General features: G+C 40.1%; 2 protein-coding genes across 6 annotated transcripts in view; one reads left to right on the top strand and one right to left on the bottom strand.

Annotated features, from left to right (window-relative positions):
* Nucleotides 1-4,125: 4,125 nt before the first annotated feature.
* Nucleotides 4,126-16,897, bottom strand: ZCRB1 (zinc finger CCHC-type and RNA binding motif containing 1). Its single transcript, XM_054202777.1, has 8 exons — nt 16,764-16,897; nt 10,990-11,077; nt 10,790-10,818; nt 7,511-7,622; nt 7,321-7,428; nt 6,355-6,464; nt 6,177-6,252; nt 4,126-4,793 (listed from the first exon to the last, which is right to left on the bottom strand). The coding sequence occupies exons 2-8, from the start codon at nt 11,071-11,073 to the stop codon at nt 4,662-4,664; spliced, it is 651 nt and encodes a 216-aa protein (XP_054058752.1). The 5' UTR covers nt 11,074-11,077; nt 16,764-16,897; the 3' UTR covers nt 4,126-4,661.
* A 73-nt stretch (nt 16,898-16,970) lies between these two features.
* The window catches only part of PPHLN1 (periphilin 1), a 76,556-nt gene continuing 71,703 nt past the window's right edge, over nt 16,971-21,823 (top strand). For 3 of the 5 annotated variants that reach the window (XM_054202688.1, XM_054202764.1, XM_054202755.1), the window contains exon 1: nt 16,972-17,079. The gene's annotated coding sequence lies outside the window, so the exon portion shown is untranslated. Of the gene's footprint in view, nt 17,080-21,823 lie in introns of all 5 variants that reach the window. The other 2 variants (XM_054202718.1, XM_054202699.1) reach the window with 2 other exon arrangements.

Raw genomic sequence — 21,823 nt, 5'->3', positions numbered from 1 at the left:
GCTCTTTGGTATGAATGTTTTAAGGACACCTAAAACCAGTTCTGTAATCTGTACTAAAAAGAAGCAGTCAGCTATCCAATACCAGCCATTTTCAGATAACGCATCTGGAAGAGTGTTATTTGAAATATTTTTATAGATGTGCAATGGTGCAATTATGGTATATGTTACCATACTGACACTTCAGATGCCAAATAGACTAGAAAGTGGAAATAAAGCGGTCTCTATACTAGTTACTTCTAAATGTTCATAGTAGACCTTAATATAAATACCACGTTTTACATCTAGTTTTTCAAAGCAGTTTGATATTTTGTGCCTCAGAAGACTACAGCCCAAACAGCACACACAGCTCACCTTCCCATGCTACGATAAGTCATTTCTGCAGATTAAAAAAGGGCTATCCCAGAGAGCACGGTGACCCAGAAGCCAAAGATAAAGTGTTTACAATTTGTTCCAGACATCACCTATTTCGCTACACATAGTTCTTTATATTTACAGCCCCTTCTATTGCTCTGCTGAGAGTAGTAACCTGAATATGCCAAGAACACGGTGGGAGCCTGCTAAACATGGACTAAATTTACTCCAGTGTCTCATAGCTGCAATGGTTTAACAAGTGCTGCACAGGCACAGGGTGAGTAATACCATTTATAATCAGTTAAGCTAATCATCCTTATCCCCCTTCCATAGCCCCTTCCTCCCCAAGGACAGATAAAAGTCGTCATCTTTTGAGACACTACTCGATTAGCCATTTCAATAGACAAGAGGTCCCATGACCCAGAAAGCATTATTTTGACAATTTTCAAGCTGTTTTGAAATTACGAAAGATAAAATCTAATAAGTGGAAGTTTGCAGAAAAAGCTTAGTTTTTGACATTATTTAAAAAAAAATAAAAATGTCTGCCACTTAATGTAATTTAATGCCACATTATATATACTCTAAAACTAGCATTCAGCTTGCTAGCCTAAGCTAGGTCCTCAAAGTACTAAAAAATCCCCACCCACAAACCCCTGTGGTTTTTCTAACAATAACAGGAAGGTGTTCTACAAGGCGGTTTTTATTCTTTTCTCTTTTGAGAACATGGCTATATAAGCCTCATCTGTCTGGCCCAGAGCCGTGCAGCCACCAAAGCTGTTTTCTGCTTCCTGAGCTGGTGCTTTAAGATACCAGACTCTGACAAAAGCAGCTCTTTGTTGCTCAAGTTTTGAAAGCTAATTGCACCCTATTGGCCTGAGCTAAATTAGGAGCCTAGTTAACACTCCACCTAGCTTCTCAGCACTGACTGCACTCAGATGGAAACCTGCAGCCGCGCTGCTTAGTGCAGGAGAGGTTGGGCACGAACAGAGGAGCAAATGCCTTGGCGTTCAAAGATCAAAAAGGAATTTAGTTGACAAGTTTTGGCCTTTGGTCTGGTGCTGCAGACAATAATTTTGGATTTACGCATGCAGAACAGGTACTCATACCTGCTAACTTAATGGTTATCTAATATTAGTCTTATGAATTCTGCATCTAGAGATGCTTCATTATCTTGCCAACAAAGAATAGAAACCTAAAATGATTCAGGAAACCAAAGTGCAAAAATCCTACTCCTCCAAGGTCCCTCTAGGTCCTGTTTTAGGCACTAGGTACTTTCTTCTCTACCCTGACTCTAAGCCAAAAAAACCCTAAGCACTGCTAATCAATAGAAGTTCAAACAGAGTTAAGACAATTGTTAAAGGAAGATGATTTAAGGTAAGGAGTTCTAGATGCCAATTCTGCACAGAAGCAGGCTCATTTTTATCTGTTTCTTTTCCAATGTCATCTGCCTCAAGTGACTTTATGCTCGGAACAAAAGAGCATGGAGGAACACCACCGCGTCAGTTGTAATAGTCTGGACTGAGCTACTGCTTCATGCTGACAAAAGCAAATCCTCCGGGGAAAGCAGTGAGGCAGAAGCAGCAGGGTAGAAAGATATATCAACATGCTTCAGCTACTGGAACTCTTGAAAAAGTACTATATTAGGTCAGAACAAAGGTTAGGTTTGTTTTTATTCTTTCTGACAAGACACCAGTAGCAAATATGAAACAGTAAAGCATATAAGAATAAAACATTCCTAGACTGTTAATATCCCTGTGTATTTTACAGCTAAAGGCAGTCAGTAATTTAGGATATTTCTGAGTGGAGACGATATTTAAACTATCAATTTTAAATAACTATCACGTTCCACATATAAGTCTAATCCTTTTGACCCTATGACCCTAAAAAAAAAATCTCATAGCAGGGAGTTCCACTACTACATTACATGGTGTAATGAAATAAAAGTTTGAAACTTGCTGCCTGATCACTTCATTGAAATCTTAATTCTTACAAGCTGTCAAACATTCCCAAATCAAAGTCACAGACAATGTCAGACTGGTCATCTGTTGCATTTTAATTTTCTCTTTTTTTAAAAAAAGCATTGAACATGGTATTGGAGAAGATGACAAACCCTGATTTAAGTAGTGGCATAATATTTTTGCTTGTTCCTTTGTTTTGCTGTCCATTTCTTTTTTTTATTTTGATTGTTTGGTGGGGGTCTTTTTTTTTTTTTTTTTTTTTTTTTTTTTTTTACTGCTATCGAGCCCTAACCTAATGTTTGCAGAGAAGCATGCTGGCAGCAAGATTTTCTTCCTCAGCAGAGTTTAGAATTCCTCAGTCTTTATTGTTACACACATGATGTTCGGTGATTTGCACTTATTAACACTAAGCTACACCCGGGACTTTAGCACTTGGGTATTCAGTATCAAGAGATGTTCCCAAAATTCAGTAAAGGAAGCTTCAGATTTAACCAAGCTGAATATATAGTGCTTTCAGCAGAAAGTCACAAAGAAAGTCTTAAAAACATTCTTTGGATTACTGAGTCCAAGACCTTCCTATGTATAAAGCCCAGTATTTCTCCCCATTCTGTGGCTTGAGTAGTTTGTACAGAAAACTTTCACTTTATTACCTTATTCTTGTTTCTGAATTCTTGTGAAAGTAGCAACAGAAGACTCCAGAATGACCTTCTGACTGTGACTGCTTTATATTAGCTTAGAGGGGGTGCACGTGTGTCTTTTCTTGGCACCCAGTCATATGTTTGAATGTAAATTGATATTAATTAAGAATATGTAATGGTATATTTGGATTTACATTTCCTATATTTGGAAGGAAACCAAGTCCTCATGAGCAATAGGAAGAGCTGAAAATAGAAACAGAGGCCAGCTGGTCTCTTCTCACAAGTGTGAATGCGTTTTATATTGTGCCTCCTAAAAATGAAAAGTTTGACTACACAAAGTGGCCAATATAAAAGGTTACCACCATCACTATATGTCTGTGGTTTTGGGAGTGATCACTGCTGCAGGGCTTTGTACTTTTCTCCTAATGCGTCTACGAGGCTTTTCAGGAAGACATGACTGGAACCCTACAGAGATTTAAGGATGGAGACTCTATTTAAAATATCTGAACAGCTTTAGGTGCAAAATAGGCACCAACACACTTTGCTTAGAGACCATGACAGTTCCAAGTACACACGAATGCTGATTTTTAAGCACATCGGAAACTCTGTGCCCTCTGGATTTTGCCAGTAGGTTCAGATGCCTGAGAAAATAGGACTGTGATCCACGTTAGATACAAGTATATTTAAAAACCTCTGCACAACCATAATTACCATGTTAGGAGAACTGCAGTTAGGAGAAATAGCACAGTATAAGCCCTTATCACAGCAAGGGACTTTCAAAAATCAGATTAGAGCATATTAAAATATATGCACATTCCCATTTTTAAAACCTACGGGCATTCTCAATTTTAATGCAAGAGCAACAGAACTATCTCTCTTTAAAATATATTAAGTATATATTTTATATTAAATAATCTATATATTAAAGAAATTTATATAATAAATATATAAAATATATTAAAATATATTAAGTATAAGATTTCAAGATTGAACTAACCACCACATCACTTTTAACTTGCATCTCCTATGAAACCTATATTGTATATAGGCTATATGATACCATAAAGGCTACAGCAGGTTACTAAAACTGTGCATAAGACAGAAGATCAACATCTTAACATCCTTTTGGAAAGCACACAGATGTATCGTTTAGTCCAAAATGATTTCACGGACAAAGCTTATGTGACAGTAATTTATTATATTACTGCATGAAGAGTTAAAAGACTAGTACAATGCTTAAGGCTGAAATTCAACCCTATGCAGAGGAGCTAGTGCAAGATTCATATACACCTAAAATACTACTAAAGCACTGCTTCCAACAGGCAATAAACAGACCAACGTATAAAGCCTCAGTGGTGCTAACAGTGATCCTAAGAGGAACTCCTCTTAGGAAAAAAAATCTTAGGAAATTCTCTTATGAAAGATTTCACTCCCAGGGTTTGGGTCTAGATACTAACAACATGAAGCATTTTCCCAGATATTTTTCTGGATTTTAGCGTAGAAACACATCATTCTCTTAAGAAACTGCCTTGAAGGGTGAAGTTTTGAGAGGTAAGTATCAAAAAATGGGAGGTTTGAGGGGCAGAGTAGAACTACAACATGATTTTCAAGAAGCGTCTTCAACACCAAGGCAAACCTGTATTACAGATAACTTTGTAGCACTTTACAAAATGTACACTATATATATTACATATGCGTATAAACCAATATTATTTCAATCACTAAGTTCTTCCTCATCACTGAAATAAGCACTTTTCTTTATCCGTGGACGTTTTGAATCATCTGAAATTGAAGATTCCCCTGCAGTCTGCGTCCATCTTTGTTGCTCTTCCTCAATTTTGGCTTGCTACAACGAAAGAAGGAAAAGTATTAGCTAGGATTAAGAAAAATCGAGATGCGTTATAAATAATAATGCTAATTATTAATATGCATCGAGTTATTTCATAAGTTCACAAATTCAAAGGGTGTATCTCCATTTCCTCACAAATTGTGCAATGAATGCACTAGAAAACATTTCTGAAAGTATTTCTTGCATGCAAACAGTAAGTCTTCAGCACGAATGCAGGCCCCATGGATCACCCTCTGTTTTCAAAGAGAGGAACTTTGCACATGGAAAACTTATAGAACTAAAGAGCAGCTGAGATCTGAAGCAAAGAATGCATCGTGTTTCAAATGGACATTATTGAATCAGCTTTGTTCCGCTAACAAGTCTCTATCTGCTGTCTTCTGCAGTCATTCATTCAGGGAATGAATGTCTTCAGGGATATAAAGGTTATTCAATTAAAAGTTTAAATAAATGCTTCCTATTTTTACTGGGAAGCATGCTATCCCAGTTAAAATCTTTGGGTGGTGCGAAAAATAGGAATGTTTCCTGACTTGTTTACATTTATAGGTTTTACTTCCAATCATGGAGCTTTCTGAATGTGTGTGTGTGGATAACTGTGCGTATTTGCATCATTATTTTGGACCACATGATGTAAAAGTCTTGCACTCATTACAGTCATATTCAGGACAAAGTTATCATAGAAACTCAGAGGTTTTTTTGGGGGAATAGGGGCGCACAGGGAAAAGCTAAGGACTAGGGAGCCATGAAATTTGAACATCAGTTCAGGCTTGCTCTGTGTAGTGAAGCAAAAGCCTGTAAAGACATATTAAAGAAGATAGTAACATAGCTCTCAGACTATCTATCTACACAACAAAAAATGCATTAAATATGTTTTGAGAGAAAAGTTCTACCAGAGACCGTGATGGACTGTATTAGGCAAAGGAAGTGCCATCCAGAAACAGATGTTGTTCGAGGATACTCTAGTGAGTGAGGGCACAGGATGTAGTTGATCACTTATACATGACTATTTTTCTGGCTGCTCGGTTAACAGACTTAAAAGGGATTTGTGGACCAAAAACCTAATGGAGCATCACAGCAGAGATGACGAAACTAAGCAACAAAGGAGCCTGAAGGAGAGGGAGAATTGCAATGCAAAGCCACAGCAACAGTGAAACTCTAAGAAAAACCAAACCAAAACACAAAAATCCAAAAACTGAACATGCCTGCAACAGGATGAAACCAATTATAGTCATGAACTACTATCAGGCAAGAGGGCCCCAGTGCTACAGAATGGACAGATCTACAGGTTTATCTTAAGAGTTTTTGAAAAGCAGCTGAAAAAAGGAAGTAAAGTTGTATTTAAGTAATAATAAATAACAAACACACAGTGCTTCCATTTTGTACCTGAAAAGCTATGGCTTGGCTGAGGCTATCTAGAGCAGGGTCTTCTCCTTCCTCTTCACTTTCTTCTTCCTCCTCACTTCATTGTGCAGAGAGAGAAAAATACATACATGTTTATTTTAAGTGTTCATTATGAAAAAGTTGCCTAAAAAAGTATTAACGTGTAAATAAATATACATACATTTCTTCTGGCTCAACTATTTTCTTTCTCTTCTTCTTTTCTTTTTTTTTTGGTGGCTCCCGCTCTCCTAGCATATTTTTAGGACAAGCATAACTTAAGTGTCCTGCTTCCTTGGAGAAAAAGAAATATTGCTTAACAGAAACCGTTACAAACAACTACATGTTGAAACATATCATGAGGAAAGTTAATGTAAGACAGTTCACAGGGAAAAAAATGGAAGCAATTAGTAAGATAAATGGAATGCTGAATTAGCACACAGAAGACAAACTCTTCTCTATAAGCTCACCATGGAAACGAAGAGATTAGTGGTGATATGCATGTTTAACTGCAAATTGAGAACAAGCTATAAGCAAAGTATATTTTCTTTGGCTGCTGCAATAGCTGAATACACTACAGCACAGTTTATACTCAAGACAAGATATACACCTAAGCATTAACAGTGTAATAAATAGGAGTGAGTCAACATTTTCAGTCTCAAAAGTGTTATGCATACAAATCAAGTTCACATTTGATGTTAAATACGATCCAAATCGCAATCTCCTATGTTAATATATTAAGGAGAAGTGAGGAATTGCCTAAAATTTAACACACACTTGTTCTGTGTAAAACCAGTTGTTTCCAATATTTATTTTACCGCCAACTATATCATGATCTTCCAATGATATAGCAAAAGCAGGTATTTTGAAGCAAGTATTAGGAGGTTTTCTTTCTCCTACAACTTTATACTGATACTTGGCTCTGCTCATCAGCCTGTTAAGCAGCCATTATAAGCACATGTTTTCCCCCCAACCCCAAAATCCCAAATAAAAGACAAAAGGGGTATTATGATTCTTGAAAATGGTACAGCTGCTATGCAAGTTGATACTATCAACAGAAAAAAACATTTTAACACCACAGGCAGGATTAGCAATGGCCAAACTGGACAAACAAGCCGGAATATAGTAGTTCCTTTTTAGTTTTACTCACCCCACATTCATAACACTTAGACTTATCAAAGTAGTTACGCCTGCGAATGAATTCTGCTGCTCTTCCATTATCAATGGCAATACTTGCTTTTATTACTCTTCCAAACAACTACAGCAAATTGGAAAAAAAAGGTAAATATTTTGGGGCTGTAAACCCAACCCTCCTACCACAACAACTTTACACAATTTACCTGTTTGTTATTAAGTGCCCGAGAACAGTTTTGTGCAGATTCTTTATCCAAAAACAAAATAAAGGCAACTCCTTTGCTCTTCCTGGTGTCTTTGTCTTTCATAATAGTAACTCTGAAAACACATAACCACATTATTGATACACTAAAATTGCTTCAGAGACGTTTTTTCCTTAAAGGTCTCAGTGGGATCTTACCTTAGTTATACAGCAAAAAGGAAACAAAGTCTATTTAACAATGGAAAGGCTCATTAAACAGAAATTCAAAGGAACAGCTAACCAGGCCACGTGCTTGTAGGTAGAGCAGAGATGATTTTAAGAAATATATGGGGTCTTTCTGGGTTCAGTATCATTCTTTATTCCCTTGGATGACTCGAAGAACAGATAAAATGCTCTTCAGATTTACAGACAACATAACTGGAGGGAACTGCACATACTGCAGGTGAAATTAAAATTCAGGAGTAATCTTGACCACTGCTATCACTGCGGAAAAAGAGTGTATTGAATCGCATCCAAACAGAGAATTCTATGTTTCTGTAGGACTAAGCAGCTAAATAGCTTCAAGACAGGAAACAATAAGTATATGCAGTACTGTTCGACAAATATTTCCAACTGGAATCCAAACACGTTATGGATACACATGTTATTTTACATGACATACAAAGTTAAATCTTCAGTCTAATATTGGAATCAACAGCTCCAGTAGCATATCAAGAAATTCAAGAAAGGTTTAGACCCAATAAAAACAACAGACAAAGAAAAAGAATGAAAAGAGGCAAAGGAAGCCCACACAACCTCAATTCCTTCAATCTTAACGTCAATTGTATTTAGCCCTAAAATAAGAAAACAGTGGGAAACAGGATGCTCGTCTGCATGTACATGAAAATAAAAGCACATGTTAAAAAACAGGGAATAAGCTCCTTGCTGTGCTCACCACAGGCAGAACAAGGTTCATCCTTAAGGGAAGCCAAAATTGCAAGAATAGGACATTTTTCCAAAAATAATCCAAACAAACCCCACTTCAATGCAGAAGGCCTACCAGAGAACCTGTATAAGTAACAGAAAACCTACATAGTGAAAAGCATATAAAATAAAAGCTCTGTAAAGAAAGCTCAACTTTTCCCCAAATACATGCACAAAAAGATAAGAGATTAGAACAGTTTTTCTGCCAAAGCCTCTCAGATAAGGACGCACCCAACTGAATGCATTGAGTTGAAGCATCAATAAAACTGACTTCATAACAATTCCATTAATTCTTTTGCCAAGTTACTCTTCCAAGAGTTGACAGAAACCTAATATGAATGTCAGGCTTCTAATTGGGATATTGAACATACCGGTTAATAACAGAAGCATAAAAAGAAACAAGTGTGACAAATCTTTGAGAAGTCAGCTACTTCTTGGAGCCCTAGAAAATCTGATTTCTCACTGAACAAACTGAGCTGAAATCATAATTGTCAGGATATATTGGGGTGAGAAATGCACTATGGAAGAAAAGTCAGCATGATTTTGCTGAGTCAAGACACACTTCAAAAAAGAAGTCTATTAAAGCTTATTTAATTAAGTTAAATCTGACCTAGATGACATTGCAAAGCTTTCTGCAAAGTGTTTTAAAGTCCCTGAACAAAGACTCTACAGAAATCAAGCTAATATTTGAAACAATTTTTCTTGGGAATTAATAACTAGTTACAACTAGGATAACTGATCCTTGTTAGCCTCAGTTTCACAGCAAAATGGGAATACCAGTAGAATCCCACAGTATCTGCACTGTCTATAGTCAGGTCAGCTTGCAAAGGGGCAAACAGGGGAAAAAAAATAAATCATGGTAGTATTTTACACATTCTGTGTATTCTGTGACTCTGCATTTGGTTTAACTTCTGGCAGTGACTAGACAAAGTGTAAGGGAAAATTAGGTATCAGTAAGTGAATTTTTTGCAAAACAATATATAGGTGGGGGACAACAGTAACTACGCAGACAAAATTGCAAGTTCTAAATTAGCTACTTTCACACAGGATGCAGTGCAGGATTTCTTCTGCATAGGCACTTGGAAACACCATCTCTGTTGTCTATGACAGTCAAAAAAAAATGTAAATAAACCACCAAAAACTATTAATAAAGGAAAAAAAATACTGCTATGACACCTTTAAAATAAGCAATGCATCCTACAGCCAATACTTCATGCGATTCTCATCCTCCTATCAAACAAGTTCAAAAGCCCAGACAGTAGGACACCCCTACCCCAAAACATACAGAGTACAGGAACATTACCAAAGGATAGCAAGGAGGTCCGAAATGTCAAATTTATGGAGAACAGGCCCCTCAACGGATATTAAACATCAGTGTTACTACAACCTTTGCTCAGGACTTTTCTAAATGGGTAGTTCAGCAATCGACTAAAACAGGTCAGACACCCCACCCTGGAAACAATAGACTGTAGGTGCCCAGTTGTATTGGTCACGGCATGTCTGCCAGAGCCCTACATAAGGGTTTTCCTCTCAGTCAATTTCAAAAATATGTTTTTCCAAAGTTGTAATTTGGCTTTTCCTGCTGTCACCTGAAACATACTCCTGAGACTTCAAAACCTCTGAATTTTGCTCTGTATCCCACCGATTATTACAGCAGCTACAAAAGTTAGAGTGGCTATTTGCTAGTGTAGGGCTGAAAACAGAAGTCTTGAGTCTTGTTATTATGACCAGCTAAAAAAATAAAGAAACCAAACAAAACAGCAAGTTCCTTACTGTGGCATTTATTTCTAACATTTAAACATAGAGACAGGTATTCACAAGTATCGCTCGTGAACACCCCACATATTAAAAGGTGTTACTGTATACCCTTACGTTTAATCTTAAATGTAATACTAATCAGTCACAATAACAATTGCATATTGCAATTGTGGGAATTGTGACACCTAGTTCACAGAAGTAGAAGCTCCCAGTTTTACACTTATCCACTTGTGTCCCAGGCAGTGTTCGGGGAAAGGGCTTACTAGAAGAATATTAACTATTTGAGAGAAAAGACCATTGGTATATAACAACATTCTACTTGCTCTTAAGAAGTGGTTAGCAAAACCTATCCCCAGCACAAATGTTCTTACACTGTGTGTGTAACTGCAAGAACTTCCAGTTGTTAAATTAAATTTATACTTTATTAAAAATGAACAGAACTTCAATATAGTTCCACATTCATACTTAAATTATAAAAAACACAAGACTTTCAAGTGAAGCAAAGGCATCAAATATTTAAAATGAAAGCTACAAAAATAGCAGAACATATCAGGTCACTTACTTGACAACTTTGCCATACTTTGAAAATATCTGAAATATAAAACAAAATAAAAAGATTTAACAGTAGACAATTGCATTTCATTAGTAATACATTTATCAAGACAAACTTTCCTAAGTAAGAGACATATATCACTATTGTATTTACACTCAAAATTGTTGTCAACAAGTTTAATCTGCACAATGCAGCGCTTAAAAACTTACCCTGTATAGATCGTTGTTTGTCAAAGCAAAGGGTAAATTGGACACATACACCGTACTTTTGCTTGGTGCCAACCCACCACTCATTTTTCTGATGAGAGGAGAAAAAAAAAGAAGAGTTACAACTCCATTCAACGAAGCAATCAATTATAAAACACTTGCAAGACTTTAAAAGATGCTTTTCAAACCTAGCCTAGACAGTCATGATAAAGTTGCAGGAAAGCTTAGCTTTCATTTCCCATTTTCATTTTACATGAGATTAGTGTTTGCCTTCATGTGCTACAGAAGACATACATTCCTTCCCTCTACCCTGGATCCAAAGCATATTTTTGCTCTATGCAAGACAATTGACTTACAAGTCATAAAAAAAAAAAAAGTCAAGTTAGTGTACTTAAAAGAAGCCTCTGATGATTTGTGCAGTAAAGAAAGGTTTAAATCCAGAGGAAACAAGTAACCACCATTTATCAAATATTCTGGCCAATATGTGAAATTAATGACCTTTGTTCAAGTAGCTTCATGTTCTGATTCTTTACACAAATTTAAGTTCAGCTGCATTCAACACAGAATAAGCCACATTGGGGGGGTTTAAATTTGAATTTGCTTTAAAAACCTATCTCAGCTGCTAAAGCAGCAAGTATTTCCTCTTGTATCTATTGCTCAGACTTCTACACTGCTCTGGAACTGCAGCTTCCAGAGCTGATCATAGATGGCATCTTCCCTAGAGGCGCTCCCTCTCCTCCCCTTGATTAGGCATCTCTTATACTGTCAGAAACCAGGGAAATCTCAAAGCCATTTTAACTTCCGATTTCTTTTAAGCCCTTGAAACAAAGTGGACAAGAATAAGCCTAGAAACAATTAATTGATCCAAAAGCCTTGTTACAGCTGCATACACATCATCCAATACTAGGTAATACTAGGGGATACTTTGGGTCTCTTCAGTCTGGAAAAAAGACAGCTGAGGAGGGACCTTATCAACACTTATAAATGCTTAAAGGGTGGGTGTCAGGAGGATGGGGCCAGGCTCTTTTCACTGGTGCCCGGCGACAAGACAAGAGGTAACGGGCACAAACTTGAACATTAGGAAGTTCCACCTAAACATGAGGAGGAACTTCTTTACTTTGAGGGTGGCAGAGCACTGGCACAGGCTGCCCAGAGAGGTGGTGGAGTCTCCGTCTCTGGAGACATTCAAAAGCCGCCCGGACGCGTTCCTGTACAACCTGCTCTAGGTGACCCTGCTCTGGCAGGGGGTTGGACTAGATGATCTCCAGAGGTCCCTTCCAACCCTACGATTCTGTGATTCTGTAAAGAGTAACTGAGCTAACTTGAAAAAGAACAGCTGATGGTTTTGCTCACGTTTGGACATTTCCCAAAATTTTAAGTGATGCTAAAGTCTGTGGAAAACACTTCTTCCCTACAATCAATTCTGTAACCATGGCTTGGTCGAAAAGCTAAGCGAGTAGAACTTAAGATCAGAATATAGCACAACCCTTATGAGAGGTCACAACAAACAGTACAGCAAAACCATTCCCTACACAGTCCAATTACTACCTACTTATCCAGTTTCACACAGCCTTATTTCTGCTTCTTGGCACTTCTAGCCGATTCCTAACTGATGATCAAGCCATTTCTACAGCAAGAGCAACTCATTTTAAAAAAGGAGACAAAAGCTGATGAAGGGATGAAAGAAACTAAGTATTAGAAACCAACATCCATCGTAGTACCCAGCAGTTTCTTTGGGGAGTTTTCAGGTAGTGAGTTTGAGCAGACTGCCTGGCCAAGTGCCAACAAAGTAACTAATATCACACGCTAATTTGGCTGTGGTTATTTTCTGGCATTTCATGATTCAGTCATCTGAAGACCTGACATTCCCAGTAGATGCTGATTATCCAAGTGTTTTGCTTCTCCTTCCTGACATGCTTATTGTATCACAATTCATTTGAGTGGCAGTTTCCAAGTGATTGAAATTAGAGTTCTTCCATGTTCAGAGACTGTGTTTTTTGGCACGAGCAGAAATGGCAACATAAAGGTTAGGCAAATGAAAACAGAATAAATTTGCAATAAAGGCCACACGTTGCATCTGGTGTTACGCAGACGGGATTCATTATCCCAAATTCCTCGCTGCTTGGCATTAGTATCCTTGACAAGCCTAACCAGACTGACTTGGCAACGTGCCACGTGAATAGATGGCCCGAAGTGCAGTTATCCAGATGTACGGTGGATACAAAGGATTTGGTAAGAGCTACCTTAGTGCTGCTAATATATTGCAACAGTGGAGGAGAAAACAGCCGAGGTGAACCTCATGTGGCTGTAGATAGCAATTTAACTCTGCCTGAAAGACACGAGAAGAGAGAGCACCTTGTAACAGTAGACCAAGCAGCCCCCATATTAATGAACAGATGACAGCGAGGTCGGCATGACTGGAGAGCAGTCAACTTCTGTATTCTGCAACACCACAGTACAAGCAGCCAAAGAGAGGGTGATATGTCCTGTGAAGATTACTACAGACCTAATAGCTCAGTCAATAGGAAATTATTAATGAATGCAAGCTACAGAACTGCCATTTTCAACTGTACGCTACTTTTTCCAGAAGCAAGCTTAAAGAGTTGCATCCTGGAGTGCTGGCTGCCGGACAGCTGGGATTGAGCTTTGTTTCTAGTGCCCTGGACAAATCTAAGTGAAACAGTCTTGCTGCCCCGACTGTCCAAATATTCTTAGCAATTTGTATTGTTTAGGATTATTATGCCAGGATTTCTTACTAATGTCTGACTCGCTGGATAGGCACAATTTTAATACGAGAGGAAGTACAGTAATTGTAAAGGTATTGCCATGCTCATGTTCAAGATGGCAAAGGTTCAAATTTACCACTCCAGGAAAGAGTATTTCCCCAGATCTGCAGTAGGACTTGCTCTTCTAAATACCAAGGGGTCATTGGGATGGATGATATATCTCTTATTTAAGCCAGCAGATACACTGACAGGTTTCCACAATGACAACATTTGGGACATTCATCTATCTACTTAAAAGCTTAGTGGTCCTTACTAAGTCTTCTGCAGAATATTCAAAAATAATATTCTACAAAAAACAATCTCTCAAATAGCTTGAGCATGTTAAAATGCAGATTTCTGGTAATCTGTTGTGCATACAGTGGTATAAATGCAATTTTAGATCCAACTACTGGCACAATTCTTCCCACCCCGATAAACCTTAACAAAACATCAATGTGTCAATTTTAATTCTGTTATAACCAATACATTAGTCTTTTTTATTTTTTTTTAAACGACCACGAAGCCCCTGTGGGGAAACCAAGTGCTAACACCATATAAACAATAGCTTCCCCCGCCTTCATTTATGGATGTCAACCTTGCCATATCAGTTTCACATTTGTTGGTCTGATGTTTTCTAGCTGGGGTGTGGGGGGGGAGCGTGGTAAAAAAAAAAAGCCAATTCCAGCCTTAAGCTAACTCTCTAGATGAGACATCTCATCTGAAGGCCCATCATTACAAGACTGAGAATCCTTTCACTTCAGGAACTTTCTAACTTCATAGAACCGTCCAATACAAGTTTAATGTTTCCATCACATTCTTTCTCCTTGATCACCAGTCTTTGTCAGTTTTCACTTCACAAGCTAACAAAAAAAACCCAAAACAACACAACAAAAGAACACCCCCAAAACATCTGAGCTTTCTACTTGCAGGGGACTCACCTGAGAGTCATAGAATTACAGAATGGTTTGGGTTGGAAGGGACCTTAGAGGTCATCTAGTTCCAACCCCCCTGCCATGGGCAGGGACAGCTCCCACCAGACCAGGTTGCTCAAAGCTCCATCCAGCCTAGCCTGGAACACTTCCACAGATGGGGCATCCATAACCTCCCGGGGCAACTTGTTCCAGTGTCTCACCACCCTCACAGTAAAGAATTTCTTCCTGATATCTAATCTAAATCTCCCTTCTTTAAATTTGTTACCCCTCATCCTATTGCTCCACTCCCTGATAAAGAGTCCCTCCCCATCTTTCCTGTAGGCCCCCTTTAGGCACGAACAACCTGGCTTCCATATCCTGCTAGATCTCCCTAACAAACTGAAACATTTCTGTTTTATACTGAATGCTTTTATGGGGCTTCCCTGATCTTCAAGGTATTACCTGGTGCCTTACTTTAAAGCATCAGCTGGAAGCCGGTATATTATCTCCATGGGGCTGGGCACAACTCCCATTAATGTAATAGCCTCTCTATTAATGCCTTCTTCATTTATCATTTTCATATATTAACTTTCAGGATGGAGTTGTCCCTCATTACTATGACTTCTTGAATTCAGTCTTTTTTGTCTTTTCCAACAACTCAAACTAAAAGAAGCCATTCTTCAACAACAGTCATCTGTCAGTAATGAATAAGTTTCTTGCAAGATATATTGGGTACACAGGTATGTTTTGCTTGAGTCCAATATGCTTAATGCAGCAGCTGTCACTCACGTTGAGAACATGGTAAGAGAAGACAATGATTAATTTCAATAATTGGCTTTTCTACTCTGTCCCAGAACACATAAGGACACCACCAAAACAGTTCAGGTGCCTCTGAAGCATCAAGCGGAGTCTGAATTTACTGATATTTTCATGACTTAATATCAACATTTAAGCATAAGCACAAACATTTGTGTTTGTGTTTTAAGTCCACAGCAGCAAGGTCAGATTTGTGTTTTAATCAATTAAAATATGTATAAATGATTTGTGGGTAAGTTACTCAAGACACACACACACTCAGGCCAACTCACTTATGTTCTTCTATCCTTAAAACACTGTATTTTATTTTTGATTTAAGAGTATCAACAGAGTTTAGACCCAAATCAACAAACCATTAGTTGTGGCAGGAGCTCAGCTCAAGCTTATCATCAAATGTCTATGGTAAAGGAGGAAACTGAACCCATGTTCTCCTTGGTCCCAGAGAAAGGTATTAACTCCTTGTTACAATTCTGTCCTACACAAGGGGCACATTATAAGCTATCAGAGCATAATCGGGTTTATCTCTACATAGTCACTTATATAATACAAGAGCAAATATTAAACAGGATCAGAATTTGGTAAATAAAGTTGATGCTATCAGCAGAAGGAGTACAAGAGTCTTTCAACCTGCCCAAGCTAAAGAGGTACACGAATAGGATCCATGGTTTGAATCAAACTACTCTTACGTACTAACCTAAGTACAAAAACTCTGGGACAATAAGACTGGGCAACCAGGCCACTTTCAGGAACTACAGTGAGAGCTTTAACAACAGGTTCTTTCTAAAGGGATTTCCAGTATAGTCAAGATGTGAGAAGAGCTGCTTGGTCCAATCTAGTCTCACACAGAACTTCATCCAGGTAACTCCCTCAGTGACGCCCCTTCCCCCCCAAAACCCCTGCAGAGACAAGCAATTCCATTTCAGAGCTCAGCAGCTGCAAAACAATACTAAGGCAACGGACCCACCGGCTCCTCAGTAGCTTCCACACGTTGTACTAAAGCCTTTCGCTGTCACTAACATCCCCCGGGGGTTCCTCTGCCTCAGCGCGGCCGCACCGCCGCTTCCCCGGCTCAGAAGCCCCTCCCGACAGCCGCAGAAGCCAGAAGCGAGGCGAAAAGCCCCCCCCCCCCCCGGCTGTAAACAAGCGCTCCTTCCACCCGCGGTGCCCTCGCCCCGGCCGCCACCCAACCTCGGCGGGGACGGGCCGGGCCGGGGCTGACCCACCCGCCTGCTCCCGGGCCTGCTCCCCTCAAGGGGACGCGGCCTACCCAGCCGCCCCGGCCTACCCGGTCACGGCGGGGCTCAGCCCGCCCGGGCGCCCATGGTGCGACGCGACAGCAGGCGAGGGGCAGGGATGGGCAGGGGACACGGGACACCCCTTCCGCACCGCCTCCACTCCAACTTCCCTCCCGGCACGGCGGCGCTCTTCCGCCGACGCGCGGCACCCAGCCCGGCTCCCGCCCAATAGGCGGTGGGGATGGCGGAAGGAAGGCGGGTGCTTCCGGCAACGTCTGGGGAGCGCCGGAAGCGGCGGGTGGAGGCGTGGAGCGGAGGGGCGCCAGGTAGGGGAGCCGCCTGCCCCGCCGCGGCAGCGGGCGGCAGGTGAGTGGTGGAGGCTGGCGGCGGTCTGTGCCCGCGGGGGCTGGCGCGGAGCCGGTTGTCTCCTGTCCCTCTTCCGTGGAGCGAACGCGACGCTTCGTCGTGTCGGAGCCCATGGCGCGGCCCGCGGGCTCCGGCGCTGGCGGCCCTGTGAGGCGGGTCGGCGTAGCGGGGCGCGGGAAGGGGCCTGCCTCCCCTCCCCGGTGCGCCTCGCGTTGCTCGGGCGGCGTCTGAGGCGTTTGTGAGGCCCGTCCCGGAAGAGGGAACCCCCGGGGGGGGCACTTTAGGAGCGGGGGCCCCGCATCCCGCCCTCGTGGGGAGCCCGTGGCGTGGGGCAGGATACCTGGCGGCCCCGGGTTGCTCGGAAGTTGGGATGAAGGGAAGCGGCGGGGCAGGAGGGAGGGAAGGAAGGAAGGGTAGACTCCTCCGGGCGGGCGGCTGCTTTGTCAGCACCGAGGGTGGCTTTTATAAACCTTGTCTTTTAGTCCTTTTTAAAACCCGTGCGTGACAGAAGACTTTGATTCTCAGTTTAATTTGCTTTTTTTTTTTTTTTTTGCTTTGAAGAGAAGGATATTACTACTTCTGCATACTTCTAAGAGTTATTTTAAACTTTAATAACTAGCAATGAGTGTTTGAGGGTTTATGAACTCCATTGTAAACACTTCCAGTGAGGTGTCTTGTGGGTATGATGGTGTAGCATCACTATCTTTATGTTTCTAGAGGGATAAATACACATAAATAACACACATTAGTGTGTCAGCTGATTTCCTTGAAAGTAGTAGAATAAATCTTTACACTTTAGCCTGGCAATAGGGTGTCCTGTAATATATTTAAAGTCTTTATTAGTATTTAAACGCTTTAAGTCTGCTCTTCATGGCTCTTTGTTCTCACTCACACTCCTTCAGTAGGCTCTTTACTATGCCTTAGAGGTTTTCATGTATAGTCTTATAATAATTCTTTATCTGAGGTGTCTGGGACTTCAAGGGAATAAAAAATGTCAGAAATACACAACAAGATGTGGGAACCCAGGGAATATATGCAGGCAATGGGTAGGGTTTGATACATTTGTTTTCCCTGGCTGAAACATTCCGAGTTGGTTGGTACTTTCAAGTGTAAATGTTGAAAGTTTTGACCTGTTAAGACAACAGTTTGGTGAGCTGATGTATTTTGTTGTCAAAATGTTTGTGCTGTGAGATGGAAAGGCATGGTGCGGGGGGTTGATCCATACAGTTGTTTGCGTTGAGGCTGCAAGCAGAGCAGCCCCGTTGCGGCCTGGCAGAACGTTCTTTTTGTAGCATTGACACCGATGAAGGACGGGGCATTGGTAACTGCAGGTGTTCAGGCAAAGATAAGTGCTAACACATCAGTCACTGTATTAAAATAACCCCCGATGAATTACCTCCGTTTCTCTTGCTCACACTGATATATTAGAATGATGTCATGAGAAAACTGAACCAGTGGGATTGTAAATCCTCATCATAATGCTGCTGCTTTTAATACTTTTATTCAGCTTACACATTTCTGACTTTTTTCCTTTTTGAGGTGAGAGTTAATGTGACTTTTCTGGTCAGTGCATTTTTCTTTTTCTTTTTTTTTTTTCTTTGTCTTATTTTAAGTCAAAATTATTGTGAACAGATGAGGAAAGATTGAAGAAAGCCTTTTCCTTCAGGTTGTTTGGTATCTAGACTGAATATGCCTAGACTTGTTGCAGTCATGTTTCTAATTGCTTTTGAAAATCTTATAGCCTAGTATTTGTTATTAGGAAGAGATGGATTCTCTTTGTAGCCCTGTTTTTTCTCGCTGGCTCCCTCACAGTATTTTATGTACTCTCATGGTAGATTTTTCCTTCTGCTCTTGAACTTCTGCTTTTTCATCTTAACGATAAAGGACTATATCTATTCAGTGTTTTCTGCCTGTCCCAAGTATGGGGGGAGGAGGAGAAAGTTACTTTTTTATTCCCAAACTCAGTTTTATCTGTCTTGCCTCCTGTCTAGGCAAGAGATACTGGAATACCTTTGAAGCACTATCCAATACAGATTCTAGTTGTTAGAAGGAAAAGCAGTGTTTTCTATCTTTAATGTCCTCAAAGCAGCAACTGTTGTAAAATTTGCCATGATATTTCTAATAAGTTACAATTCTCTAGGTCTTACTCATACAAAAGTGTCTAAGCTTTTTTTTGAGAGCTTTCCGAAGCGGAGGAGAGACACAACTGGCCCACATTTGTCAATCTCTGCTGTTTGTCAAAGTAACAGTATAAAACCAGATGTATGGCAGTAGCAAGAGTTACTGCAGCTGCCTGCCCCTGCATTTACAGCACAGCATTGGTTTTATGCTTTGTTCACATACAGCAAGATGTAGCCATCTGGGTTAGAAAGCTGTATGTTTTTGAAACAAAAAAGTAGATTCTGCAGAAGGTTGATAGCACATACTGCAAAATTATGGATCCTGGAGAAGTAGATATTTTCAGCTGTGATGAAAGTTAATGGCACAAATAAGTGCAGACGGAAAAGAACTGTGTACAAAAACTCGCAGAATACTGGAGTGCTTTTGCAAATATGTCAGCTTTTTTTACCATATATTATTTAGAAAGCAAAAAAGAATAAAAAATTAGTGATAGATAAAGAAAACCCAGTTGTACAAAAAAAATTCTGAAGTGTAAGTGACCCATGTAGTCTGTTTGATGAAGAAACTCTTTTTGTATTAGATCAGTTATAGTAGCGTAGAGCAAGACATGGTGCTGTGATAATCGGAGCAAAGCCATTCTTGGCACCTGGCCACAGTGGAGCAGCTTGCGCTGCGTTAATAGAATGGCTTCTGCGTATGCTGGAGTGTCTCTATTTGAGAAAATAAAGACCTCGCTTTAGGGAAAACAGTTGCCTCTGATCAAAAATAGGAAGAGATTGTTTAAATTAATATCACAAGTAACTGTGTAATATATATTATATTACAGAAATATCAACAACCTTTGCTGTATTTCCTAATAGAAAATAGTCAATGTGAGTGACAATGGTGTAAGGTGTGAAACAAAAATAGGTGGGGTTTTTTTCAGTCTTTGTTTTAGAACAACTTTGTACTGAGAGAACAGATGGATCTAAATGTAGCATAGTAAACTTGAGGTTTGATCTCTTGAATCCTTGTGAATGAAATCTTCTGATATTGATCTAAAGAGTTTAGTCTCTTCATGGCTGTTATTAAAGCTGTGTTAGGTCATGTCATTTAAGAAATGGAGATTTTTTTTTTTTTTCTGTAGAAACAGATGAAATGTGCTCAGGATGTTGGGAAATGCATTTTCCTCCCTTCAAACACTTTTTTTTTTTTTTCTTCTGGTATTTTCAAATGTGTCCTTGCTTTATCTCATTGGTCTCAGCTAAAATTTTTCTGTTTAGTCTTACAAAATTGGTCTCCTATGTTTTTGCTTACCAGCATTTTTAGGAATGTACTTGATGATTGATTCTGTTTGATTAATTTTCTTCATTTCATTCCTCTAAATACAAAATATTCTGAGGTATTTTTTTCCACCTTCATACTTACTTCTTGTCTGACGTAATTGTGTAATATTTTTTTTCTTCCATTTGTTGGCTTTTGTGATAGTATATCTCTACCATTTTTCCAGCTTGTGTTTTTGTTTTGCCAAAATACTGGTGATGTTTCTTGCTAGTTTCAGCGAGGTCCATCAACAGTGATACAGCTGGGAGTGGTTTTTATCAGCCTTGCTGCCTGACCTTGTAGCAGAGCGCGTACGTGATTGTCAGTGCCTGCTGTCAGTGATGTGTGTGGGGACGTTGGAGGTGGCTTGACTGATAGGGCAGCATAATGTGAAAGTTTTCACCTAGCTTCAGTGGCATGTATTTGAAATATGTTGCTTTTTGGACATCGTCTTCAGTTAACAATTTCAGTAACTGCCGTGGACAGCAAGGCACGGACACTACTGTATTTGTTAAAATGCAAAAAAAAAACCCACTTGGAAACCTTGTCTGAACCCAGCTTCTGATACTTGCCGTTGGTCCAAAAGCTGAGTGAGGCTCGCCATCGGGTACCAAAGTCTATGTGGATGTGAGGGGCGGGTGGGCTGTGGATGAGCAGGGGTGGGAGCAGGCACCCCAGAAGGCTCAGGCACTCACCAGCCGTAAGCAGGTATGGACAGAAGGAATGGTCTACCTTGGGGCAAGGGCTGGGCTTCAGGGACCAGGGGCAAAGTGTTTTGAGAAAAGAGCGCGTGATGCTGTTTCAGTGGAATGATTTTGTCTTGCCTCGGCTAATTTTGTCCCTCCCAGTACATGTAAAACACAGGAGTATTCGGCTGCTGTTCTAGATACAAAGAAGAGAGGACTGCGAGGACAGTGTCAGAGCAGATAGAGCATCCTCCTGGTGACATGGGAAGGAGAGGGCACAGGGTCGGCCTAAGAACAGTTAATGCACGTATAGCCCCTGGTATGAATTTTTAAGGCTTTAGCAAAAGTCCCTGAAGTAGAGAATGAAGAAAAGTTTGAGGCAGGTACTGTGAAAGTGCCAGGAAGGTGCTTCTGATGGATACGCCTGAAAAACAAACACAGCAATATGAGCAGTGGTTTCAGAATTGGTAACTGCTATGCAGAGCGCACTGGCAAGGGCAGGGACAGCAAACCCTCTAGCTCTTACCCATACCAAAACCAGCACCAACCAAACTCTGTTGGTTTAATCAGCTTTTGATTTACAACCTGTGTCCACATCAGACTAGTCCTGTGTCTTGGTTATGGAATGAACTTAA

Source organism: Rissa tridactyla, chromosome 1, assembly GCF_028500815.1.
Source record: "Rissa tridactyla isolate bRisTri1 chromosome 1, bRisTri1.patW.cur.20221130, whole genome shotgun sequence".
Taxonomy (NCBI): Eukaryota; Metazoa; Chordata; class Aves; order Charadriiformes; family Laridae; genus Rissa; species Rissa tridactyla.
Note: the sequence above shows the minus strand (reverse complement) of the source record. Positions and strands in the feature narration are given on the sequence as shown.

Bases quoted from the DNA above. Each gene is read 5' to 3' on its own strand.
- ZCRB1 (XM_054202777.1), bottom strand. From the start codon at position 11,073: ATGAGTGGTGGGTTGGCACCAAGCAAAAGTACGGTGTATGTGTCCAAT. The intron at 7,623-10,789 runs GTAAGTGACCTG...ATGTGTTTTCAG, and splicing joins AAGTATGGCAAAGTTGTCAA to AGTTACTATTATGAAAGACA. The intron at 4,794-6,176 runs GTACAAAATGGA...CTTTCGTTGTAG, and splicing joins GCCAAGCCATAGCTTTTCAG to CAAGCCAAAATTGAGGAAGA.